Genomic DNA, 20,213 nt, shown 5'->3' with positions numbered 1-20,213 from the left:
GTTTTGTTGACAGATGAGAGTGTATTTTCCATCACGAGATATTTCCGGAAAGGGAAATATTTCGACAGCTTCCATATCGGCGCTCGGGGATGTCTTGAAAGCATGGCGGCGGCGATGAGTGACGGCATTGAAATTAAATTCGCTCAAAAACTTGCTGGCAATGAAAAAGAAGGAAGAGATCGAGCTTTGAAAAAGCTTAAGAAATGGATAAATCTCAAATCTGATCCGGGGTCAGAAGATAGTGGTAAGTTCGCAACTTCGGCGGGCCAGTGCTCAGCATGCACTTGTAAGGCACACCAGTGGCCCAGACGTACAAACATCGTTATCAGCGTATTAGTATTTGGAAGAAAAGGATGAAATATGTTTCAACCATAAGAAGGATCATTATTAAAATTTTGCATGATTGATGCAACGAATTTTGGTTCGAAATCATAGATTGTGACACAAATCTAATTGTCAGATATTACCTCCAGGATGAGGGTCCAGCTAGTCTGCGAAAAGTGGCAGACCAGTCAACAAGATGTTTGGGGAAGGCCCTACACTGCCCTAAATGGGGTAGCCAGATTCCCTGCTTGTGGCTTGGGCCAACAATCAGATGACAGGTCTCCAGGATTTTCTCATGAATCCAATTCGGGCACGGACAACCTGTTAGTCCCCGTGCTGTTTAACAGCAGCCAAAATCACACTAATTTACTATCCAATATTTGGATTTGATCATTGCTTTATGAAATGCAGAGTTGATCTTGGATAGTTTGTGTGCAAAAAGGTGTTAAGCATTTTGCGATATGAATGGTTAAACCTGGTGGGTTTGGAGTACCCATGCTAACTTCTGGCTTGCCTGGTATGGAATTGTTTGCTGCTAGGTTACCTGTCCATCATCAACTGCAGGGGCTGGAGCAAGCAAAAGGCTTTGTGCTCATAGAATGGTGATGTGAGTGCTTCAACTATCAGTGTATCTCTGCCTGCAGGGGCTGTGCAATCATCTGCAAGGCAGACTGGGGTAGATAATATGACAGAGATTATGATAACCATGATGCAGTTGACACAGATGTGGTGCATGTGTGTTTGTCTGTGTAGATTAACACTCCTGTTTTTATTGCATTGCTGCATTTTGCAGCTCTGGTCAACCTTTGCCTTGGTGTGATACCCACCCCAAGATACCATGAGCTGCCCTTCTATAATGTGTGCTACCTTGACTAAGGAATTGCTATACCCAAATTTCTAAAATCTGCCCCAAATTTAAATTTTGCCACAACCCTGCCCCAACAAGATCTTGTCAGAATCTGCAGTGTTTTGCAGACTGGGTCTTTGATGTGAAATTTTGTATATGAGCTGGCTGGACATTTCTCATTTAAAACTGTATGGATGCCAACAAATGTGTGAATGTCATTGTATTGTAGATGAAACAGGCCAGCTGCCAGATTGCAAAATGAGGCAGTTGGCTTGATGAAGAACACCACTAGGCACTATCAGTTAAATATGAACACCACAGTCTGCAAATAGTTTCCATATGTCAAAATAAGCTCACTGATTAGGCAATATGATGTTGGACTCCAGCACCCACTAGGCTAGTAGGCTGTTATGGCCCTTGGCTATGTCTGCAGACATTGCAGCTGGCCATCTGTGGCCTGCTACACAGATTGCCATCTGTGACCTGCTGTATGCATTGTCATCTGCAGTCTGCTGCACACATTGTCATCTGCAGTCTGCTGCACACATTGCCATCTGTGGCCTGCTGCACACATTGCCATCTGTGGCTCAGCACACAGATGTCAAGTAGGTGTTGTGTGGGGTGGATGGATTCTTGTGGGCTGGTTTCGGCGGATGAGAGGTGCATGTTAGCGGGAAGATATGGAGGCCACAGTGTTGTGGTGGGCAGGGCAAACTCAGCTGCCCTCAGCACAGGTTAAGCCCTGTCAAGTTATGCTGGGTAACACCTAAACAGTAGGTTCAAGAGGAACATCAGGACAATAAGTATTTTGTCCACATTCAAGGTTCTCAAACAGTTTTAGCACTGAGGCATGACATCTTGTGATCATAATTCACAAATATTGTGAATATACATTGATTTTGATTGAATGCAGAGGTAACTGAGGTGGTCAAATCACAGCAGCAAATTGGATTTTGGAGGAAAAGGTGTTTCCAAACAATTGATGCAGAAATATAGGGTTTCATGGTTGAAATATACTCTTGTGTGATTCTGTTTATAACCAGTTCCTCTCAGTTACCAGGAAGATGGAATGGTTTTCAACTGGGATGGGCCTAAGCAACATGTAATGTGGGTACTTGTAGCATCAAACCGTGTGGATGGCAAAAGTGGGTTAGATGTTTTAAGTAAATATATGACAGTCATACACAACATGCAAGTGCCTCTGTTGCTATTGTCTATCATATTGTCTTTGATCTGGGAAACATTTTTATGGCTGGCAAGCTGTCCATGCCATTGAGATTCTGGATGTTATAGCTTTTTGTTACACTGGATGAAGCTTGATGCGATTTTCATCAAAGGGCGAATCCAGCTGAAATGTGCGAATTACCTAGGGGCACGTGGATCACGTCGTCGGGCAATTCTATATGGCTCCAGCAATGCTGCAGAGGTCATATGAGCACTCAGGGCCACGGCGCAACTGGAGCTCGAACCCGAGTACCCATGTGGGAGCTGGGTGTGCCTGACCACCTGGCCATTATGACCCCTGATCGGGAAGTTTTTGCGCTTACACCCGGCCGCAAAGCCCAATCAGCAAGAATCACCTAGAATGCCCCAGTTATTCTGTTTCGTAATGAAATACGTCGCTAAGATGTGGTTATCGAAAACATATCGCGGAGGCATTATTTTGTGACATCCCTGGGGGCTCAGCACGTTTTAAGGTCGCCTTTTTCCATACATCACCGTAGCTGTAATATTATTTGTACAACTTTAGGGGGCCGGCGGTCCCTGAGCATTCAGGACGGCAACCATGACAGTACGCACTCTTCCAGTGCTTCAACAAACATGGAGAAGACAGTAATAGAAAGGGGGAGGAGGGGGTCGGTGTCGTGTTCGGCCATGTCAAATCAGCCATTTGTTTGTGGTGTCGCGGGGGAGAGGACGTTGGTGAGAACTTATTTGGTTCGATTTGGCAGAGTAAGCTGTTGGCAGTCAGTCATGTATGCCCGTTCCGTTTTTGTCGTGCCACAGCCGATACGAGTGAGAAGTAGTCGATAAGTGAAGTGGTCATTTTTGGCATCCAGAGAAGTAGGTGCGGGAAAATTGGCTAGCCAGACACTATGTTTTCGTGGAAGAATCACAGACCTGGCGGTCGTCAGCGCGACTAGGGCCTGGCTGGACTTTTCTGCCGGCCGGAATGATCTCTCACCCACTCACCCAAACACCAGCACAGGGGATGTGTGCCTTAAAGAGCACATGGTTGTGGTGGTTGAGCCCGTTGGAGAATATATCGGACACTCCGCCCCACAGGCCATTTCACCCCACAGGGTACAGGGTACCTAACCCCACAGAACGCTCCCCCCATGGGTCACTCAACCCCACAGGCACTCCACCCTGCAGGACACTTCACCCTGCAGGACACTCCACCCCCACAGGCCACTCCACCCCTCAGGACACTCCACCCCACAGGACACCACCCCACAGGACACTCCACCCCACAGGACACCACCCCACAGGACACTTCGCCCCAAGGACACTCCACCCCACAGGGTACTTCACCCCCACAGAACGCTCCCCCCCCCCCCCCCCCCACAGGTCACTCCACCGCACGGGACACTCCACCCAGCAGGTCACTTGGATTCATATGATTTATATACGCACGAGAGGCACATGGATTTATATACGCATGCCTGAAGCGGAGAAGGCTCGTGCCCATACAGTCAGCAAAGCAGAACTTCGCGTTTTCGTGTGACCGGCAGCGCGGGTGGAAGCAGACGCTTAGGGGGAGGAGCATGCGTTTCTGTCCCAGCGAGTGATTATTACTACTCCCGACTTGGGCACTCCGGCCCTATGTCTGGTGCATGCAAGCCGATCGCCCCGCCACTTCTGAGGCTTGGCATCGCCCGTCACGCGCGAGGCTATGCTCGTACGGTGGCCGATAGTGAAATTTGTGCATCATGTGTGATGCCTGGAGCCGTTTGATATGGTGCCCTGTTATGTTTTGTCGCTGTGGAACTGTTGTACGCAGGCACTTGGGTCGGACTATTTTCTCAATATTATCCGTTTTTTACAGTAAGTTTTACACCAACTGATCCGTTTCGAGTTCATCACAAAGCACACACTGCATGTCTTATTTCATTGAAAAATAGAGGGACTGTGCTTTATACCAGCAGGTGTCAGCATCGGCAAGAGCGTGATGTGTATCGGCCGGTGTAGGCAGGGTTTTTAATATTTCGGAGACAGTTTTTGAGAAGCTTGATCTGATGTTAATTCACTCCAAATGATCGCCGTCTGACCATGCTCTGCAACTGACGACACACCACATTTGAATACGTTTTGTTTTTGTATTACAATGATCATGTCCCCATATCAATGCTCGTCACGTCTAGTCTTCATGCTACGACAAATTCCGGAGCCTGAGGAGCGCCATTGTCTCCACCGAGTTAAGGGTATGATGTCACCTGCCAGTATTTGGCCAGACGCTCACATCTGCAACGGTAAAGATGGACAACTGACGCCGGCGCATCTGATTGCAGCCTTCAGCGAATTGGAGCTGTTGAAGCTATGGAAGGGCCTGTTCTACTGCATGTGGATGTCGGACAAGCCGCTGGTGCAAGAGGAACTGGCAGAGGAGCTGAGCCAGCTGGTGCACCTGTTCCCCCACGGCCAGGACGCCGTCACCTTCTGCAGTACCTTCTTCACCACCATGGCGCGCGAGTGGCACAGTATCGATGCCATCAGGCGGGACAAGTTCATGATGGTTAGTGTCGGCTCCGGGTGCGTGTTCCGGTTGATGTGTTCGGAGTTAACGTGTACTTTTCCAGAAACATTTGTCGTGCCACATGCAAGGCTGTACACAGATTTCCATGCGGTGAGGCAAGGTCTTCGTAGAATGGATGCGTATACGTCGGACTCGGCTTACCCGGGGAAAACGCGTCGTCTTGGTCGGATAGTTCAAAGTGGGGTTATCATTTCAAGCATACATGACCCCACCACATGAACATCTCCAGCCGTACCCCAGCGTTTGTGCATGCTGGTAAAACTCCGCCTCGCGCCGCTGCGTTGCCGAGCTTGTGAGCCGATCGAGCCGTCCCCTGCGGCACAGCAGCCACAGCGGCACAGCGGCGGTGTGCCGGGGTGGATCCCCCTGCGGCACAGCAGCCACAGCGCGGCTCTCGGTGTGACCCTGCCCCGCCCCTCCCCTCCCTGCAGCTGGTGCGGCGCGTGCTGCGCCAGAGCCTGGCGCTGGCGGTGAGCGCCGGCTGGAGCGGCCCGCTGACCGAGCGGCTGCTGGCCGTGTACGCCGTCGCCTTCGCCTGCCCCGAGGACAAGGCGCGCCTGCCGCTCGGCCTGCAGCTGCACCTGGTCGAGATCTGCCTGGAGGAGGTGGCTAAGGTGGCTGGCGGACGCCTGGCGCCCCAGCAGCTCGCGCCGTTCCTCCGGCCGTTCGTGGAGGTGAGCGGCTCGGGTGTCGGCGGCACCGGCTCCGTTCAGCCGCCGGCCCGGCCGCCTGCAACGGGCGGCAGCCTGCAGTCTGTTTGTTAAGACACTGCTTTGGGATATTTTGTGCTGTGTGGGCGTGGAGTTGCAAAGTGTCAAACCGGCTTTTCGATGGGAAATAAAAGCGTGTTGTAGTGTTTCAGGAGCTCACGGACTCGTGACATTAGCCATGACGAGACAAAAGATCCCTGCACCACGCTACGCTACCTGACCCGCGCTGGCTGGCGCTCAGTGCCATCAATGCCACGTGATGCCGGGCTGGCCTGAGTGGCGGGCGTCCTTGTGTGACCGCCCAGACTCTGCGTTGCTCCCTGTTAACCTCGGTGACATCCGCTGGGTTCGCTGGCAAGCCTCGTCTGACGCGGGGCGGCGTCGCTCCCCGCAGGTGCTGAAGGTGAGTAGGGACCGCGTGCTGCGCACCACCGTCACCAACAGCATCTTCTACCACCTGATGCGGCAGAGTGACGTCGGTATTGCGCATGAGGCCCAGATCAGCAGGGCGGCGGCCGGCCTGGACAGCGACGACGACGAAGAGGAGGCGAGCGAAGAGGTGGGCTGTCGCCGGCACGGCCGCTCGAGCGACGCGCGGAATGCGTCTAGTGTGGCTGTCTAGTCCGATCGAGCTGGGACCTGGTGTGCGCTCTACATTCGGTGCTCAGTTTGCTGACGATAGACGTAGCCTTGCTAGTGGGATTGGAGGTTTTCTGGAAGAATCCGAGGTCTTTGACGTCACCTGTCACGGTTAATTTGGTTGCTGACATGGCCGAAACAATTTGGCGGTGGACAGATGGCCGGTACCGAAGCAAAGCGCATGGCTCGTCGTGATACAACCGTTGAGTGGTGCAGCGACCGGCGCCCGGTGGCGGTGCCGTCTGTGACCGTCCCCGCCCCGCCGTCCGGCAGTCGGACTCGGCCCCGGACGCCTCGGCCGGCGGGCCACTGGACCCGCGCGCCGGCGGCGTGGACGTCATGCTGCCGCAGCTGGACGTGGACTACGCCCGGCTGGCCGACGATCTGGTGGCTGCCGGCGCCGAGCCGACTGTCCGCCAGGCCAGCCGCACTGCCCTCTACCGGCTAGCGCAGCAGTGAGTACTCGGTGGATGATCTATGCACTAGCTGGCGTACATTAGCGCCTGACCCTTTACCGGCTGGCATAGAAGGCAGGGTTTGGTGGACGGCAGATCCCGGCCCACTGCTGGCTGACGTGGCCTTAAGACTGTTAATCTTACCTCAAATATGCCAGCAGAATATTTGTATTGTGACGATTTCTTAAGGGCGTGTTTATCTCAATCAATAATAATAAGGGCATGTTTGTAACTAGTAATGCCCTGTCTCTGTTAAGCGTACCATACGTGATTTGTCGTTAACCAGTCGCCTCTGACGAATGCCCAAGCAACACTGCGTTCACTGCGCCGTAGCGCTGCCGTCGCCTGACCGCTGTGCTGCTGTCGCCTGACCGCTGCGCTTACTGCGCCGTAGCACTGCTGTTGCCTGACCGCTGTGCTGCTGCCGCCTGACCCTGCGCTCGCTGCGCCGTAGCGCTGCCGCCGCCTAACCGCTGCGCTGCTGTCGCTAGACCGCTGCGCTCACTGCGTCGTAGTGCTGCTGTTGCCTGACTGTGGCCGGCCGTTTGGCACAGGTTCCGTGACCTGAGCGAGGGCGAGTACCCGCTGGCGCTGCGGCTGCCGGATCAGGTGGACTCGGACTCGGACATCAGCGACGAGGACATCCAGGCGGCGGTGCAGCGCCTCCAGGCGAGTGGCGGTACCGCCGCTGGGGCGGGGTGCCGCTGGTGCTGTAGACGGTGTGGCAGCTGACCCTGGCTGCTATACATGGGTGTTCGTGTATATGGGGAGAACTGGGCCTCTAGTTCGGGCCGCTGTTCTGGACTCTCGGGTGCGCTGATGACGTCAGTTTTGGCGAGGTGTGTTGTGCAAGTGGCTAAAGAGCTTGACGCTGACTGGTCGCTCATTTCCAGACAACGAAAGCTCGTCTGAACAGGGACAGTCGCCGAAACAAGCGACTCCTGAACGGCGACGGCGACAACGAAGACGAGCCGGAGCCGAAAAAGAAGAAGAGAAGGCTGAAGCACCAGGTGCTGACGAACGGTGTGATTGATACGGGCGAGGCGCTGCTGGCCGAGGCCGGCGCAGCGGAGACAGAGGAAGCGCCGGCCGCGGGGGCGGCGCCAGAGCCGCCGCGCGGAGGGCGCCTTACGCTGAAGGAGCGGCGGCGCCGGAAGCTCATGGAAAAGAAACAGGCCGAGCTGGACAAGCTGGAGAGGAAGAGGAAAAAGCGTGAGAAGATGGCGAAGCTGAACGGTACGGCGTCGGCGCTCGAAAATAGTCATTCCATGCAGAATGGTGAGATGGGAGATGGAAAACATAGTCAAAGTAAGGGTAGGAAGACGGCTTCAGGAACGGGGGTGGATGCAGTGGTTCAAGAAGGGCGTTTCGCACCTGAAGAAGTGCGGAATAGTACTAATTTTAGCCACGTGACAAAGGAGTCAGACAAGCAACCGTCTTCAAAAATATCCAATGTACAAACAGGAAAAGGCGTTTTTAGCTTAGAACAGGTGACTCCAGGCAAGAAGAAAGCTTCGAAGACGAAATCGGCGGAGGGGGACAGCCCTTCGCCCCGCGCTGCAGCAAACCGGTCCGTCGCTGAGGTCGAAGCGGCGCCGACTCCCCGACAGAAGAAGTCTAAGAACAAGAAGTCGGCGGCGGTGAACGGTGAGGTCGTTGTCGATATGGAAACCACACCCCGAGGGAAGAAAGCCAAGAAGCTGCCACCAGCAGATAGCTGGGTAACTAACGACATCGAAAAGACCCCGCGGCAGAAAAAAGCCCAGAAGCAGTCGCTACCAGAGAGCGAGACCACTACCGACGCTGAAGCGACGCCGCCATCCAAGCGCAAGAAGTCCAAGGCGAAGAAGGGCTCGCCCACGAGCGCGGCCTCGCCCGAGCCCGGTGTGGGCGCCGGCCGCGGGCCGAGCAGCGCCACCGTGGCGACGCCTGGTGACCAGCAGTCGGGCTCGACGCTGGACTGGAGCCTGGCGGCGGCGGACGACTGGGGCGACGCGCCCGTCCAGGACGCGGCGCAGGCGCAGTTCGCCCGCTTCGTCGCCTCCAAGCCCGTGCCGGCCTTCGTCAAGCTGCGATCGTCCAAGGGCGCGGCAAAGGGCGGCCAGGGCCAGGTAAGGCGGACCAGCGTTGCATGAGGGTGATCGCGGGGTAGGGTGGAATGGCATCGCCGGGCTCCGAACGGGACTCCTTTGGACGTGTCTGTGATATCAGTTTGGATGATTGCAGAAAGCGTTGCGTTGGTTTCTCAACCGAAGTATGAGTGTATGGCCGTCAAAGGCCTATTGCTGGCATAGCCTATTATTACTAGACTAAATGTATAGCCTGTAAGGTGCACTGCGGGCATAGCGAGTAACGCCGTAACAGGCCGGCAGTCCTCAATAGTCATCACGGACACGATGCCGTAACGTGAGCTAACGTGGCTGGGCACCGTTGGGAATCCATGCCAATGGGTTTAATTGGTGCGTTTCAGCTTTCATACAAGTTTAGCAGGCAGTCGTTCACTGATGTAGCGCATGTCCTGAATGCGAAAAAAACACTGCTAGCAATTTATTTGGCTGTGGGTCTGGTGGGACCTGGCGATTTCAGGCAAAGAAATCGAAGACTGAAGTTTCTGCTGGTTTATTGACTAACCAATGTGTATCGCCACGCCACACAGCAGATACACGCCGACGTTGTTGATTCGCTTCAGTGAACTGGAATATCCGGCGTTTTTGTCTCCGTGCCATAATCCCCCGGTGTAGGGCGCAGTGCCCGAGGCCTTTTCCGGAACAGGTCACATGACCCGTCTCCGCCGATTGTTGGTACACCTATAGGTCGGACGATAACGTGATCTCTCGTGATCTGCTAGAGGTACATTCACCTTTGCGGTACAGTTGTTTGGCGCGATTGCCGGGGATCCGGCGTCAGTCCATACAAGCCCCTCAAAAGCGGGCGGACCCATTATTTACGCATGAGGGCATAAAGCCGGCTGGACACATCGGTACACACTTCTGCGAGTACCGTCAGCGTTCTTTCCGTCAAAATGTCGCGACGTGCCGTTGCAGCGCGGGGGTGTCTGGGCCTGGAGAACGATTCCCCGCATATCTGACATCTTCGCCATGTGAAAATTGCGCGTTTCCCGCGGCAACCAAATGAAAAGCCTAAGGTTTGTTCAGCTTCCAGTGATGCAAGATACCCACGCTCGATCATAGAATGAAGGCAAATTCTGTAAAATTGGTACAGCCCGGCTCTTAAAGCATTGCGTTTGCTAGAAATTGCGTACGGCTGCGAGCAGTGGTTGTAAAAATATAAGCGTCGAGCGCCGAGCCGTGCCCCTCAAGGTGAGATTCCTCACTGTCCAATTTGGACTTGCGCGGACCGCGGTCTCGCGCATGATTAGTGGAAGCTGACCCCGCGCAGGACTGCATTGCTGGGATTGAGTTGTGTAGCGAGATCCATAGGCGATTGGCGGGTGTTGGAGCAGCGTTCGGCGACTCGGTTGTCAGTTGCTTTAGCTGCGGTGATCTTTCACAGGCGTTACCAGCTTCTCCATCCACGCCAGGCGTCAAGAAGGTGAAGATTAATCTCTCCGAAAACAAGTCCCAGGGTAAGTTTATGGAGCCTCATTGGTGCCGTTGGCAACGAAATGAACTCCATGTGATTAGACTTAGGTTCAAAATCCTCGCGTTGCGTAAATACGGACGGGCCCAGAAAAGCTATCTCCGATTTGTGCTAATATTTGTTTTTCCGTCTTAGTTTGATCAAAATGTCATTTGAGATGTCATCAAAGGAATGTTTGGAGTGGCTAGTTTCGCATCTGACCGCTGATTTGTAGCGCCGTAAGTCGTGCATACCTTCTGATACTGTAGTCGACGAGTGGCAGGCCCTTGTCGCACCCCGTGTTCTGGGACCACTACACCCCGTGTTTTAGGACCATTACACCCTGTGTTTTGGGACCACTTTGCGCATGTCACGCGCAAAGGGCGACTGAAACTTAGATGTACATCGAGGTGGCCAAAGAAAATGCTGGGCATTCTGAAATTAAAGCAAGCATGCAGCGAGGCAAATAGGATTACCAGCCGTATGGGACACCACTTCTCACAGCCCGGAGCGTCCCGGGAGTGGTCCGCGGGCGAGACGGCACAGAGAAGCGGGCGCTGGGACCGGAGTGTCCTCCCACTGTCCACACCCGAGGCCACTGGACCACCATTCGAGGAAAAACGATGACGCAAAGAGTCACCCCCTCCTCCGAGCTGAAGAAAGTTTGCAGACAGTGCGAAGGCAATTCTAACATCGACGTGTCAGCACGTGCTCATCCCCTGCTCCCGGCTTACACACACTTGCTCTCAGAGAAGCAGGATCGTCCCAAGCAGCCCTCTGCCGACAGGGGACTGGTATCAAGTCGTGAGAACCGCACGGTCAGATTGGGACGCACGCGCGTAATTTTTTTTTTTAGTACTTTTGTTTTTAAGAGCGCAGGTTACAGAAATGAAATCGAAGGATGTTTTCCATTGTGCTGCTTCACAGTGCTGCTGCATAGTGCCGCAAAGTGTCCAAGTTTGTTGAATCAGACGTGGTGTTAAAGACGTATTGGCACGTTACACAGCGTTTGGAGCATGTGCTTAACCGGGTTTCTCACTCTGCGATATCGTTCTGAAATGTCTGGCACAAGGTTAAAACTTGAATGAAAATTTGAAACAACAACGGATGATTGATGAACAACGAACACTTTGTAAGCTATTCTGGAGTTTTAGATCATGATGAGCGTTTTCGCCATGCGTCCCAAAAACCGGAGGTGTTGGGTCATACTCTGATCCGCCTGTGCAGGCGTGGCAAAGACCATGACGATGGCATACGTTTAAGGATAATGTGACAGTGCCCCTTGATGACGCGTTTGTCTTGACCCCCACGGTCTGCTAGCGCGAAACACAGGAGGTACGACGATGCTGTTGTGCCAGAATGCCAGACCAAGCCTCACATATTTCTTGCCTATCGCGTTGGAACTTTTGCGGTTGTCTGTTCCACGTAACGGTGAGGACACTTGCACATGCAACGACGCATTGCTGGTCATTACAACCGCGCCGCGTCGGACGAGACAGCGGTCTTCGTACATTCAACGACCTCAATAATTTCTAAAACTTCCCGGGCGAATGAGGTCTTGTCGCGGAAGTGTTCTATGCATAGCTGTTGTTTGGTTTTGTTCCAAGTGTGGGCTGACTCGGTGACGACATTCCTGCACTGCTCGCGGTCTGAACGCCTGGATCGGTGGCGGCGGCGTCATCGAAGCCTCGGTGCTTACTGTCGCCGCCCGTCGGCAGGTTTCAAGGAGCACCTGATCACGGTCCGTAACTCGCCGCAAGTGCCGCACAACCCGGACAGGCGGCCAGCCAAGGGCCTGCTGAAGGTGGCCACGCCCGGTGCGGCGACCGGCGCCGGCGACGGTGGCCGCGCCAGGCCCGGCGCGCGCCGCCGCAGCCACGCCGCCGACTTCTTCAACCTGTGAGCGGTCGGCCGGCGGTGGGCCCGTGCCCATGACGCGTGCGGCGGCCGGCCGGCCGCGACCGCGATCGTCCCGGAGGCGCGGCTGGTGCTGCGGCGCCGGTGCGCCCCTTTTGAGGGTGGTTTGGAGCGTTTGACTGGGTCAGAGCGGGTAGCGGGTTTTGAGGCGCTCCCAAGAGTGCTTTGTTCTGTGCCGGCCGTCGTGCATGTTTTGGAAGATTTGTGATTCCAAGCGACAATAGAAGGCACCGATGCAAATGCTGTGTGTCATGCCCTCGACGCTGGTTGATTCGGAAGAAACTCAGCCCCATGAACCCACTTCAGCCGGCTTCACTGGAGACCGGCCAGGCCAACCAGCAGCCAAGGCTCAGCCATGCAGTTTTATTGCTTTATATGTACGGCATACACGACTGGACACGGTGGTCGATATTTACAGCGCTTTACACTGGTATCACAGCTTGGTCGGCGTTCTGTGAGCGCCAGCCGGCGGGGAGGCGCGCGCGCGCGTAGCTGTCCGTCACTAGGCCGGCCGTCGGATACCCTGATCTCTGTCTGGCGGGCGAGCCGACCGCAGGACCCTGTTTGGTTCACGCGTAAGGTAACACAATCCCTGAACGCCTTTGGCATTGAAGCGGTCGCGTCGAGACAGGGGCCGGATTGGCACGGAACGGCGCCGGCCGGCGCCCGGGCCCCTCTCCGCGAGGCCGCGCTGGCGTCAGGTACAGCCCGTCGGTAGCGGACGGGCGGCGGGCGGCGCGGACTCGCCCCGCGCCGAGTTCTGCGTCCGCGCCCCGCCCGCTGCGCGAGTCCGTGCGCGCGCGTCACACCGCTATCACTGGCCGCGTCCGCGCGCCGGCGCTCTGTCCATGGCACAAACTGGGTCGTCCGGAGGGGACGGGGGCCGGGCGGCGCGCCGAGGTCACGTGACGGCCGGGTGGCCCGCCTCGTCGGCGGGGCCCAGCCCGGCCGAGCCGCCGCCGTCGTCTGGGGAGCAGCGGAGGCGAGGTCAGGCGACAGCGAACGATACGTTGTACACTGGTCACCGAGAGCTGGACGAGGCGCCCACGACTGCTGACCAACGCCAGTATGAGCACACGCTTCCGCACGCTTTGATGATTGTTCAGTTGCGTTATGAAAGTAAACCGATGTCGGCTACTAGATCACGCGTCGAGGCGCTTCGGGTTAAGGACAGCCGTGTTTTCTCACAGCGTGCCTAACACATAGAATGACAGTCTCGAGTAAGCCGGGACCAGAGAAAGCAGCTGTACAAGGCGTTTGCAGTTGCTTCCCAGTATCCAATCCCAATCACAGACGTCTAATGGGGCCCCATTCGAAATTTGAGTTTGAGTTTCGTCCCACGAGCACATGCTTCATAGGTTTATCGCCCGTGACCGGCTGCCATTCGTCACCTTGTGACGTGTCGTCCCCCGATTGGTCCGTGAGTCTAGCGTCCACGATGGCCTTGGCCTCCATCTGGCCGAGGATTGGCTGCAGGATGCGGCGGCGCGCGTTGATGAACCAATTGTTGACCTGCACCAGGCTGAGTCGCGTGGCCGCCGACAGGTGGTGCTTCTCAGCTTCGCTCGGGTATGGGTGCTGCCGAAAGTAGACGAGCGGCGTTAGGCGGGACGGGCTATCGGTGATTGCAGCACCTCCGAGCTGTTTTGACAGGTGCCATCATCAGGCGCGCGGCATCAAACAGTCGTAATGTCGCAAGACATGCTTACTGTTGATGCGTACTCACCATTTCACATTGCAACATAATCGGTGACCTTCGGGGAAGACGGCACCTCACAAGAGTAGTGCGGAGACGTGAATAACGCAAAAGGGAATAATTGAACTGGAATTTAGTTTGTAATTAATAATAACCCGGACGTATCTTCGTAGCGCATCGTTTCTTCAGTCATCTTGTGCTGCAACCGCTTGAGGTGTGCGAACTGGAGACAATCTTTCAGCCCGCCGACCCTACAATTTCTGGCCCGCGAGAACCCGTTGGGCTTGGGCTGGGGTATGAGCCGGACGAGGCGGGCCTTTGCGGGTCAAAAATTGTAGCAAACAAAATGATGTATTTTTGCTTTTCCCTGAGTTTTAAAATAATCTCAAAACCAGAGTATACGGAAAACCCATAGAATACATGACGCACCAGAAAACCGGGTTCCACAAATTCAACAGCTCTAGGCAACCATCTCACCGAAAAATCAAAAATATCGACTCGAAATTTCCAAGACTATAGCCTGATTTCATTGAGCAGCAGTTGGGTGAGTCCTTTATATAACTACAGCTGCACACTGCGCTTGACTGTTGGCTGTCAATGAAGCATTTGTTTAGGATCGTGAATCGCGCTCTCCAGGCTTTGTGTGCTGTAAGAGTTCTTGAAAATGATTTCCATAACTTTTGGTTGTTTCCATGGATTTTTTTTGATGCTACAATTTTACATGGTTTTTGATGGCATCGCCAATCTGCTTTCCTTGCTTTGAATGCCGTATCACTGAAGCGGCGCGGAGATTGCTGTCGGTTGGACCACGGATTGTGGTGTGAGGGAATTTTAAATTAGTCCAAAGCTAGCATGTGGTTTTTTATGTGGCGTGGTCACGTGCCGTGTCCACTTAAGGACAACAAACGTCAAATTGGAGGCTGGCTGTGATTGTTCAGTGAGAAATATGACACGTTGGCAGTTGTGATGCAGTGAAATGAGGACTGAGCTTACGTTCATGTAATGAGCTGACGCTTGCCATGACGTGAAACATCCAGTATCTGACTGCTGCTCTTTGAGTAACACCATTGGTATTAGTCAAATAACGCATGCATTAAATGAGATGAACTTGCTATTTTATGGACCCTTAATGCATTAGTCCAAAATTAAGGTGAAATGATGCAACGCATGTTGCAATAAATTAGTACTTACAGATAAATGGTGGATCAGCATATCAGCATGGCAGGCTTTTGCAGGCTGGATGATTAGCTAGGTGGCGCGGGCTAGACTGTGGGCTGATATTTTGGGAAAAAGTTGCACCTCTATCGCGGGCCTACCGTCTTCCCTAGACTGGCCTTCGCCCCCATCCACGTCGCAGCTCGAGTCTGCGTGACTGGTCTGTTTCGAGCCCGGGATCAGCACGGCCGGCACTCGGCGTGCTGACACGGAGCACTCACGGCCATGTGCTGGAACAGCCATGACTTGAGGACGTCCGTCGAGTGTTTGGGGAGCACGCCGCGCTTCTGCTTCCTGCCGCCAGGGTCGCTGTCGTCGTCGGTGCTCGGCGAGGACGGAGATCTGATGCCTGTGGCCCGACAGAACCACCAGTTGCCGGGGTTGCGCGCGAACTTGAATCTCACTCGTCCAGACCCAATCGAATCATTCATTTTGTACACATCCGCGAGGCTCTTATTGCGTTGACAGAATCCCGTTTCGCACCGTAAGATGAATACAAACGTAACGCGAATGTGACTGCAGTTATTAAACAAATGGCGGAAAAACAGCGAGACCCAAGCTGCATGGCGTAGCTGATGAACGATACTGTACTGGCGTAAAGGCAAAGCATACTAAAGACGCTGTAGAGGCGTAGAGGCGAAGCATCGCGAAAGATACTGTAGACGCACAGAGGCGGGGTCTGACGAAAGATACTGTAGACGCACAGAGGCGGCGTATGATGAAAGATACTGTAGAGGCGCAGAGGCGGGCCCACATGCCAAAGCCGCCGTACCGTGCCACACGTGCGCACAGAAGCCAAGCATTGGTCTGCGCCACGTACCCGTGCAGCCGGGCAGACCGGGCGAGACAGCAGCGGCGGGCGGCCGGCGCGCCGACCCCGTCTCCTCCGGCGACCCAGTTTGTGCGCGACCCAAGACTAGAACCTGCCCCCTATCGCGGACTGCCTGAAACAGTACGAGTGAACAGGATCTGGACTGCGGCGGTCGGCCGCTGCACGGGCCGCCACTGGGGCGGCCAGCACGGGTGCCGTCGCTGCGGACAGGCAAGCATACAGCACGGCGGGCCACAGCAGCGGCGTCCGCGCCGCGGCACACGCCTTAATGTCATCAGAAAATGCTGACGAGCAAACCGGTCACAACGGAGCATGGCTATACAGACGGCGGGACACCGCACAGTCAAACACAACAGGGCACGAGCGACCGGCGGTGACGGGGCGGTGTTCCGCAGGGCGTCACCGCCGGCAGGTCACACGGCGGGGGGAGGGACTGGGAACTCGCACGGCTCGGTAATCATGGCTGCACACGGCTGCCGGCCGCGCCCCCGTCCGTGCACCTCCACCTAACGCGCGCTGGCTCATTTCACCCTGACAATGTCATCAGGCGTAATGGTGGCGGCGGCGCAATGCCGTCATTAGCCGCACAATGCGCCCCACTCCAAACTGCAAATTTACATGTTCTGCCCGACAAAGCAACACCTCCCCGCCGGAGTGGATCAAAGGAGCACGTAATGGCACGCTGCCATGATGGCGCGCGTTAAAACAGGAGGCGCGCGCGCGCGCGGCGGCGCGGCGCGATCGGCGCCGGCACGGCAGGGGCTCGTTTGGCCGCGCCGCCGCCGCCGCCGCCGCCGGCAGCGGTGACGGTGCACGGCGTTGCAGGGCGGTGCGATCGCGCGGTCGATGGCCGGCGCTGTTTTTGTTTTGGTTGCACTCGGCGGCCGTGTTGACTCGGGTGATGGCGCGCAGCCGGCCGGCGTCGAGGCGCCGCCGGTCCGCCGGACGCCCGCCGCCGACCAGCTGACCGAGGGGCGGACGGGCGGGACCGACGCCGAGGCGGCGCCCGCCCGCCCGCCTGTGGTTTACTTAGTGTCTCATGTCCGCCCGCGCTCTGACTGCCCCGTCGAGTGGCGCCTCATCGCCGCGCCGAGTGATCCGCCACGTGACGAGGAAATGGACGATCACGCTGGGCCGGTAAGAAAACACCAAACACATCTACACAAGGCTGTTTTTCTCGCCCACGCGGCAAACGGATGTGCAGTCGTCTTCAGATGAAAACCCTCGCTTGTAAATCCCTTGTCAGCAATAACCGGACGTAAGTAAAGCTCGCTGTCTGTTATGTCGCACAGATCGATGGCAATTTGTCAGAGCATGTTATGTTAGTCCTATAGCGTTTCTGGATTGGAAATACATTGAAAAAGTAAGGGACGGGCAACATTGAGTGCTCAAGACCCGACAGGTCTGGACAAATTACAAACTTTTCAGAAACGTCAGAATTCAACCAAAGTCCATCACAGAAAAATGCACTTTGCATAGTGCATCATAACCCCCGGTATTCAGAACGTTAAGTGACCAATTTATTTCGCACACGCCGATGTCCACTACTCATACACGTTAACCACATTTGGCGTAGTACATCTAGGCCCGTGAGCACACATTGCAGCGCAAGCGCTCTGCACATGCGAGGTTGTACCATAACGACCGCCACGTATCATGACCGTGAGCGTATCAGCCAGATCGGGCGGAGAAGCACCATTCAACGAAGGACTACCCTCGTTACCAGAGCTTTTCATCCTTTCCCCATATCGAACCTCCCAACACAAAACGCGAGCCTGAATCAGTAAATTTCCCCACGACGTATAGTCATGGTTTCGCGAATTATTGGAGCCGTGTTTACCGAGGCGGCCCTGCACAAGCCTTGCTCATGGCCGGTGTAAATCGCCCGTTGCATGCAACTAATTGCCCCCTCCGAGCTCCCGCGGTCCTAAATGCCGGCGGCCGCTATTGGACACACACCGCCGCAGAATCAGGACATAAAAGGAACTTTATCGTTTTATTTCCCGGAAAGTAATGCATGTGCTATACGCCCCGAGCATTTTATAGCATGCTGTGGAAAGAAAGAGCGCCGGCGCGGGGCACCTTTGCCCCATCCGGCGAGCGACCATGGGCGCAATAGGTTTAATTGGGTGCAGTTTTAGCAGCGGCCGGAGCCAGGCCCGCAGCTTTTAGCACATGCAAACGCTCGCTGCCCTCACTCACCCTAGAACGGGCCGCGAGTCAAACACCGGCGGCCGCGGCTAGGTACCGGGCAGGGAGCGGTCCGTGACAGGACGGTCGGCAGGGAGGGAGTGATCCGTGACGGGACGGCCGGTCAGGGAGTGGTCCCTGACAGGGCGGCCGTCGGGGAGTGGTCCGTGACAGGGCGGTCGTCACGGAGTGGTCCGTGACAGGGCGGTCGTCAGGGAGTGGTCCGTGACAGGACAGCCGTCAAGGAGTGGTCCGTGATAGGGCCGCCGACAGGGAGTGATCTGTGACAGAACGGCCGTCAGGGAGTGATCCGTGACAGGATGGCCGTCAGGGAGCGGTCCGCGACATGACGACCGTCAGCGGGTGGTCCGCGACATGACGACTGGGTGCCGGATAGATAGTGGTCCGTGACAGGGCGACCGGCATGGAGGGAGTGGTCCGTGACAGGGCGACCGGCAGGGAGGGAGTGGTCCGTGACATGGCGACCAGCAAGGAGTGGTCCGCGACAGGGCGACCGTCAGGGAGGGAGTGGTTTGTGACGGGGCGGTCGGCAGGGGGTGGATCGGGAAGGGTCCAGCTGGGCCAGCCGCCAATGACAGCGGCTCAGGCAAGCGGCAGCCGGGCCTGGACGAGCCGCCAAGGAGTGGTCAGTGACCGGGTGCCGGGGAGCGAGAGGCCACTGGCGCGCTCCGACGAGGTAGCTGCTCAGCAGCGGTCTTTTCGAAGGGGGCCGACCCCGCTCCCGTCTCTCCGGGTGGGGGAGGGGGCAGAGGAGGGGGGGGGGGGACCCCGCCTCCGAGCGAAGCTGAGCGCTCGCCGGCCAGGGCGCGCATGAGCGCAGCCCTGACTGGCTTAACGACTGTTGACTTAGCCAGCCTGCCGGCGCCGAATAATGATCACACGCAAACACATCACATCATGACTCCAACCAAGATGGCTCCGTCGGCGCCACAGGCCCGGCGACCCGGGCGTCGCTGAGTCCGAGCCGGCCGCCATCGTCTCCCCAGTCAAAACCACTCCGGGCGCTAGCCCGAGTCAACGGCGTCGGCCTGTCGCGCCCAATAGCAGCAAAAGAGGCTCGCTTGGTTCGCTTGGGCTGACCGCCTGCGCCGCTAGCTGGTCACGCGTCCCCCCAGTACGGCGCACTGCGTAACGACATGATTGCATGCAACGTCTTTCGGTCAGCCGCGCCATTTTCCGACAGATAAATTCGAGGCAAGTAATTAATGTGTCACTCGCGATTTATACACGTCGGAATGAAGAGTGCAGCATGTGAAAACTGAAATAATATTGCACAATCACCAAGCCATTACAGCTATCCGCCAGAAATTAAGCGGCATTGATGAGTTGAAATTGGCGTTTGGTGTAATTTTACGGAGCTGTAAATGCCGTTCCAGCCATCATTATGTTCAACATGGTTGCCCCGTAAGTACCCGGCAGTGCAGAATGTAACCGCTACATTAATCGGTGTCCGGGTGTAAATTTAGCACCGTGATGGCTTCTGTAATGGGTCGGTGAGATGTTAGCCCGTTTGTGGTTGCCTCATAATTTTAGTAAAATGGATGCTTCCGACACAAAAAAGCGGCCGGCGGCGGGTCGGCCACGGCGTTAGGCCGCAGCCGGCTCGCGTTATGTCGCCGTTAACAGCGTGTAAAGAGCCCGCTGGAGCGTAGAAATCATGCCGCAGACAGTTCAGCTGTATGGAACACCCCAACTACTAGTTCAGCTATTTACATGTGCTGCGGTTACGGGCACCAGTTGCAAGTACTTTCGCAATCATTCACGCGGGCTGACGCCCGTGCAGAGAGAAACTCTCGCCCGGGTTGAAAGGTCGGGCCACAACTGCACGGGTCAGGAAAGGTCCAGTGCGGTGGTGCGCGACCCTGCTGATGTACCATGCATCCCGGCATGGTGTGCGGCTCTAATTTTGAAGATGGGAGCGTCCTAAGCTGACAATATCGGCCGATATGTAGGTTAAACTGTCCGCACCACTTCTCTTCCTGAACGGCAGAAGGTACTGAACATAGCCCGACTTTCGGCAAGAGTACCTAC

General features: G+C 55.8%; 2 protein-coding genes across 3 annotated transcripts in view; one reads left to right on the top strand and one right to left on the bottom strand.

Annotated features, from left to right (window-relative positions):
- The first annotated feature begins 90 nt into the window (after positions 1-90).
- LOC119106601 (ribosomal RNA processing protein 1 homolog A) lies at positions 91-12,236 on the top strand. 2 transcript variants are annotated; one of them, XM_037230156.1, is made up of 9 exons: positions 91-244; positions 4,684-4,907; positions 5,360-5,602; positions 6,033-6,197; positions 6,551-6,732; positions 7,287-7,401; positions 7,626-8,843; positions 10,246-10,318; positions 12,030-12,236. In XM_037230156.1, the coding sequence occupies exons 1-9, from the start codon at positions 103-105 to the stop codon at positions 12,212-12,214; spliced, it is 2,547 nt and encodes an 848-aa protein (XP_037086051.1). In that variant the 5' UTR covers positions 91-102; the 3' UTR covers positions 12,215-12,236. The 2 variants fall into 2 exon arrangements, with proteins under 2 accessions (XP_037086051.1, XP_037086050.1); XM_037230155.1 differs by lacking the exon at positions 12,030-12,236 and adding an exon at positions 10,816-11,985.
- A 745-nt stretch (positions 12,237-12,981) lies between these two features.
- LOC119106585 (homeobox protein PKNOX2) overlaps positions 12,982-20,213 on the bottom strand; it is a 38,073-nt gene continuing 30,841 nt past the window's right edge. Inside the window, exons 5-8 of the mRNA XM_037230154.1 lie at positions 15,960-16,083; positions 15,361-15,488; positions 13,620-13,806; positions 12,982-13,194 (exon numbers count right to left, since the gene is read on the bottom strand). Coding sequence (XP_037086049.1) covers positions 13,130-13,194; positions 13,620-13,806; positions 15,361-15,488; positions 15,960-16,083 — 504 coding nt within the window. The 3' untranslated portion in view covers positions 12,982-13,129. The remainder of the gene's footprint in view (positions 13,195-13,619; positions 13,807-15,360; positions 15,489-15,959; positions 16,084-20,213) is intronic.

This window comes from Pollicipes pollicipes, unplaced genomic scaffold (genome assembly GCF_011947565.3).
Source record: "Pollicipes pollicipes isolate AB1234 unplaced genomic scaffold, Ppol_2.1 Scaffold_2555;HRSCAF=2994_pilon_pilon_pilon, whole genome shotgun sequence".
Taxonomy (NCBI): domain Eukaryota; kingdom Metazoa; phylum Arthropoda; class Thecostraca; order Pollicipedomorpha; family Pollicipedidae; genus Pollicipes; species Pollicipes pollicipes.
This window is presented reverse-complemented; position numbering and strand designations above follow the sequence as displayed.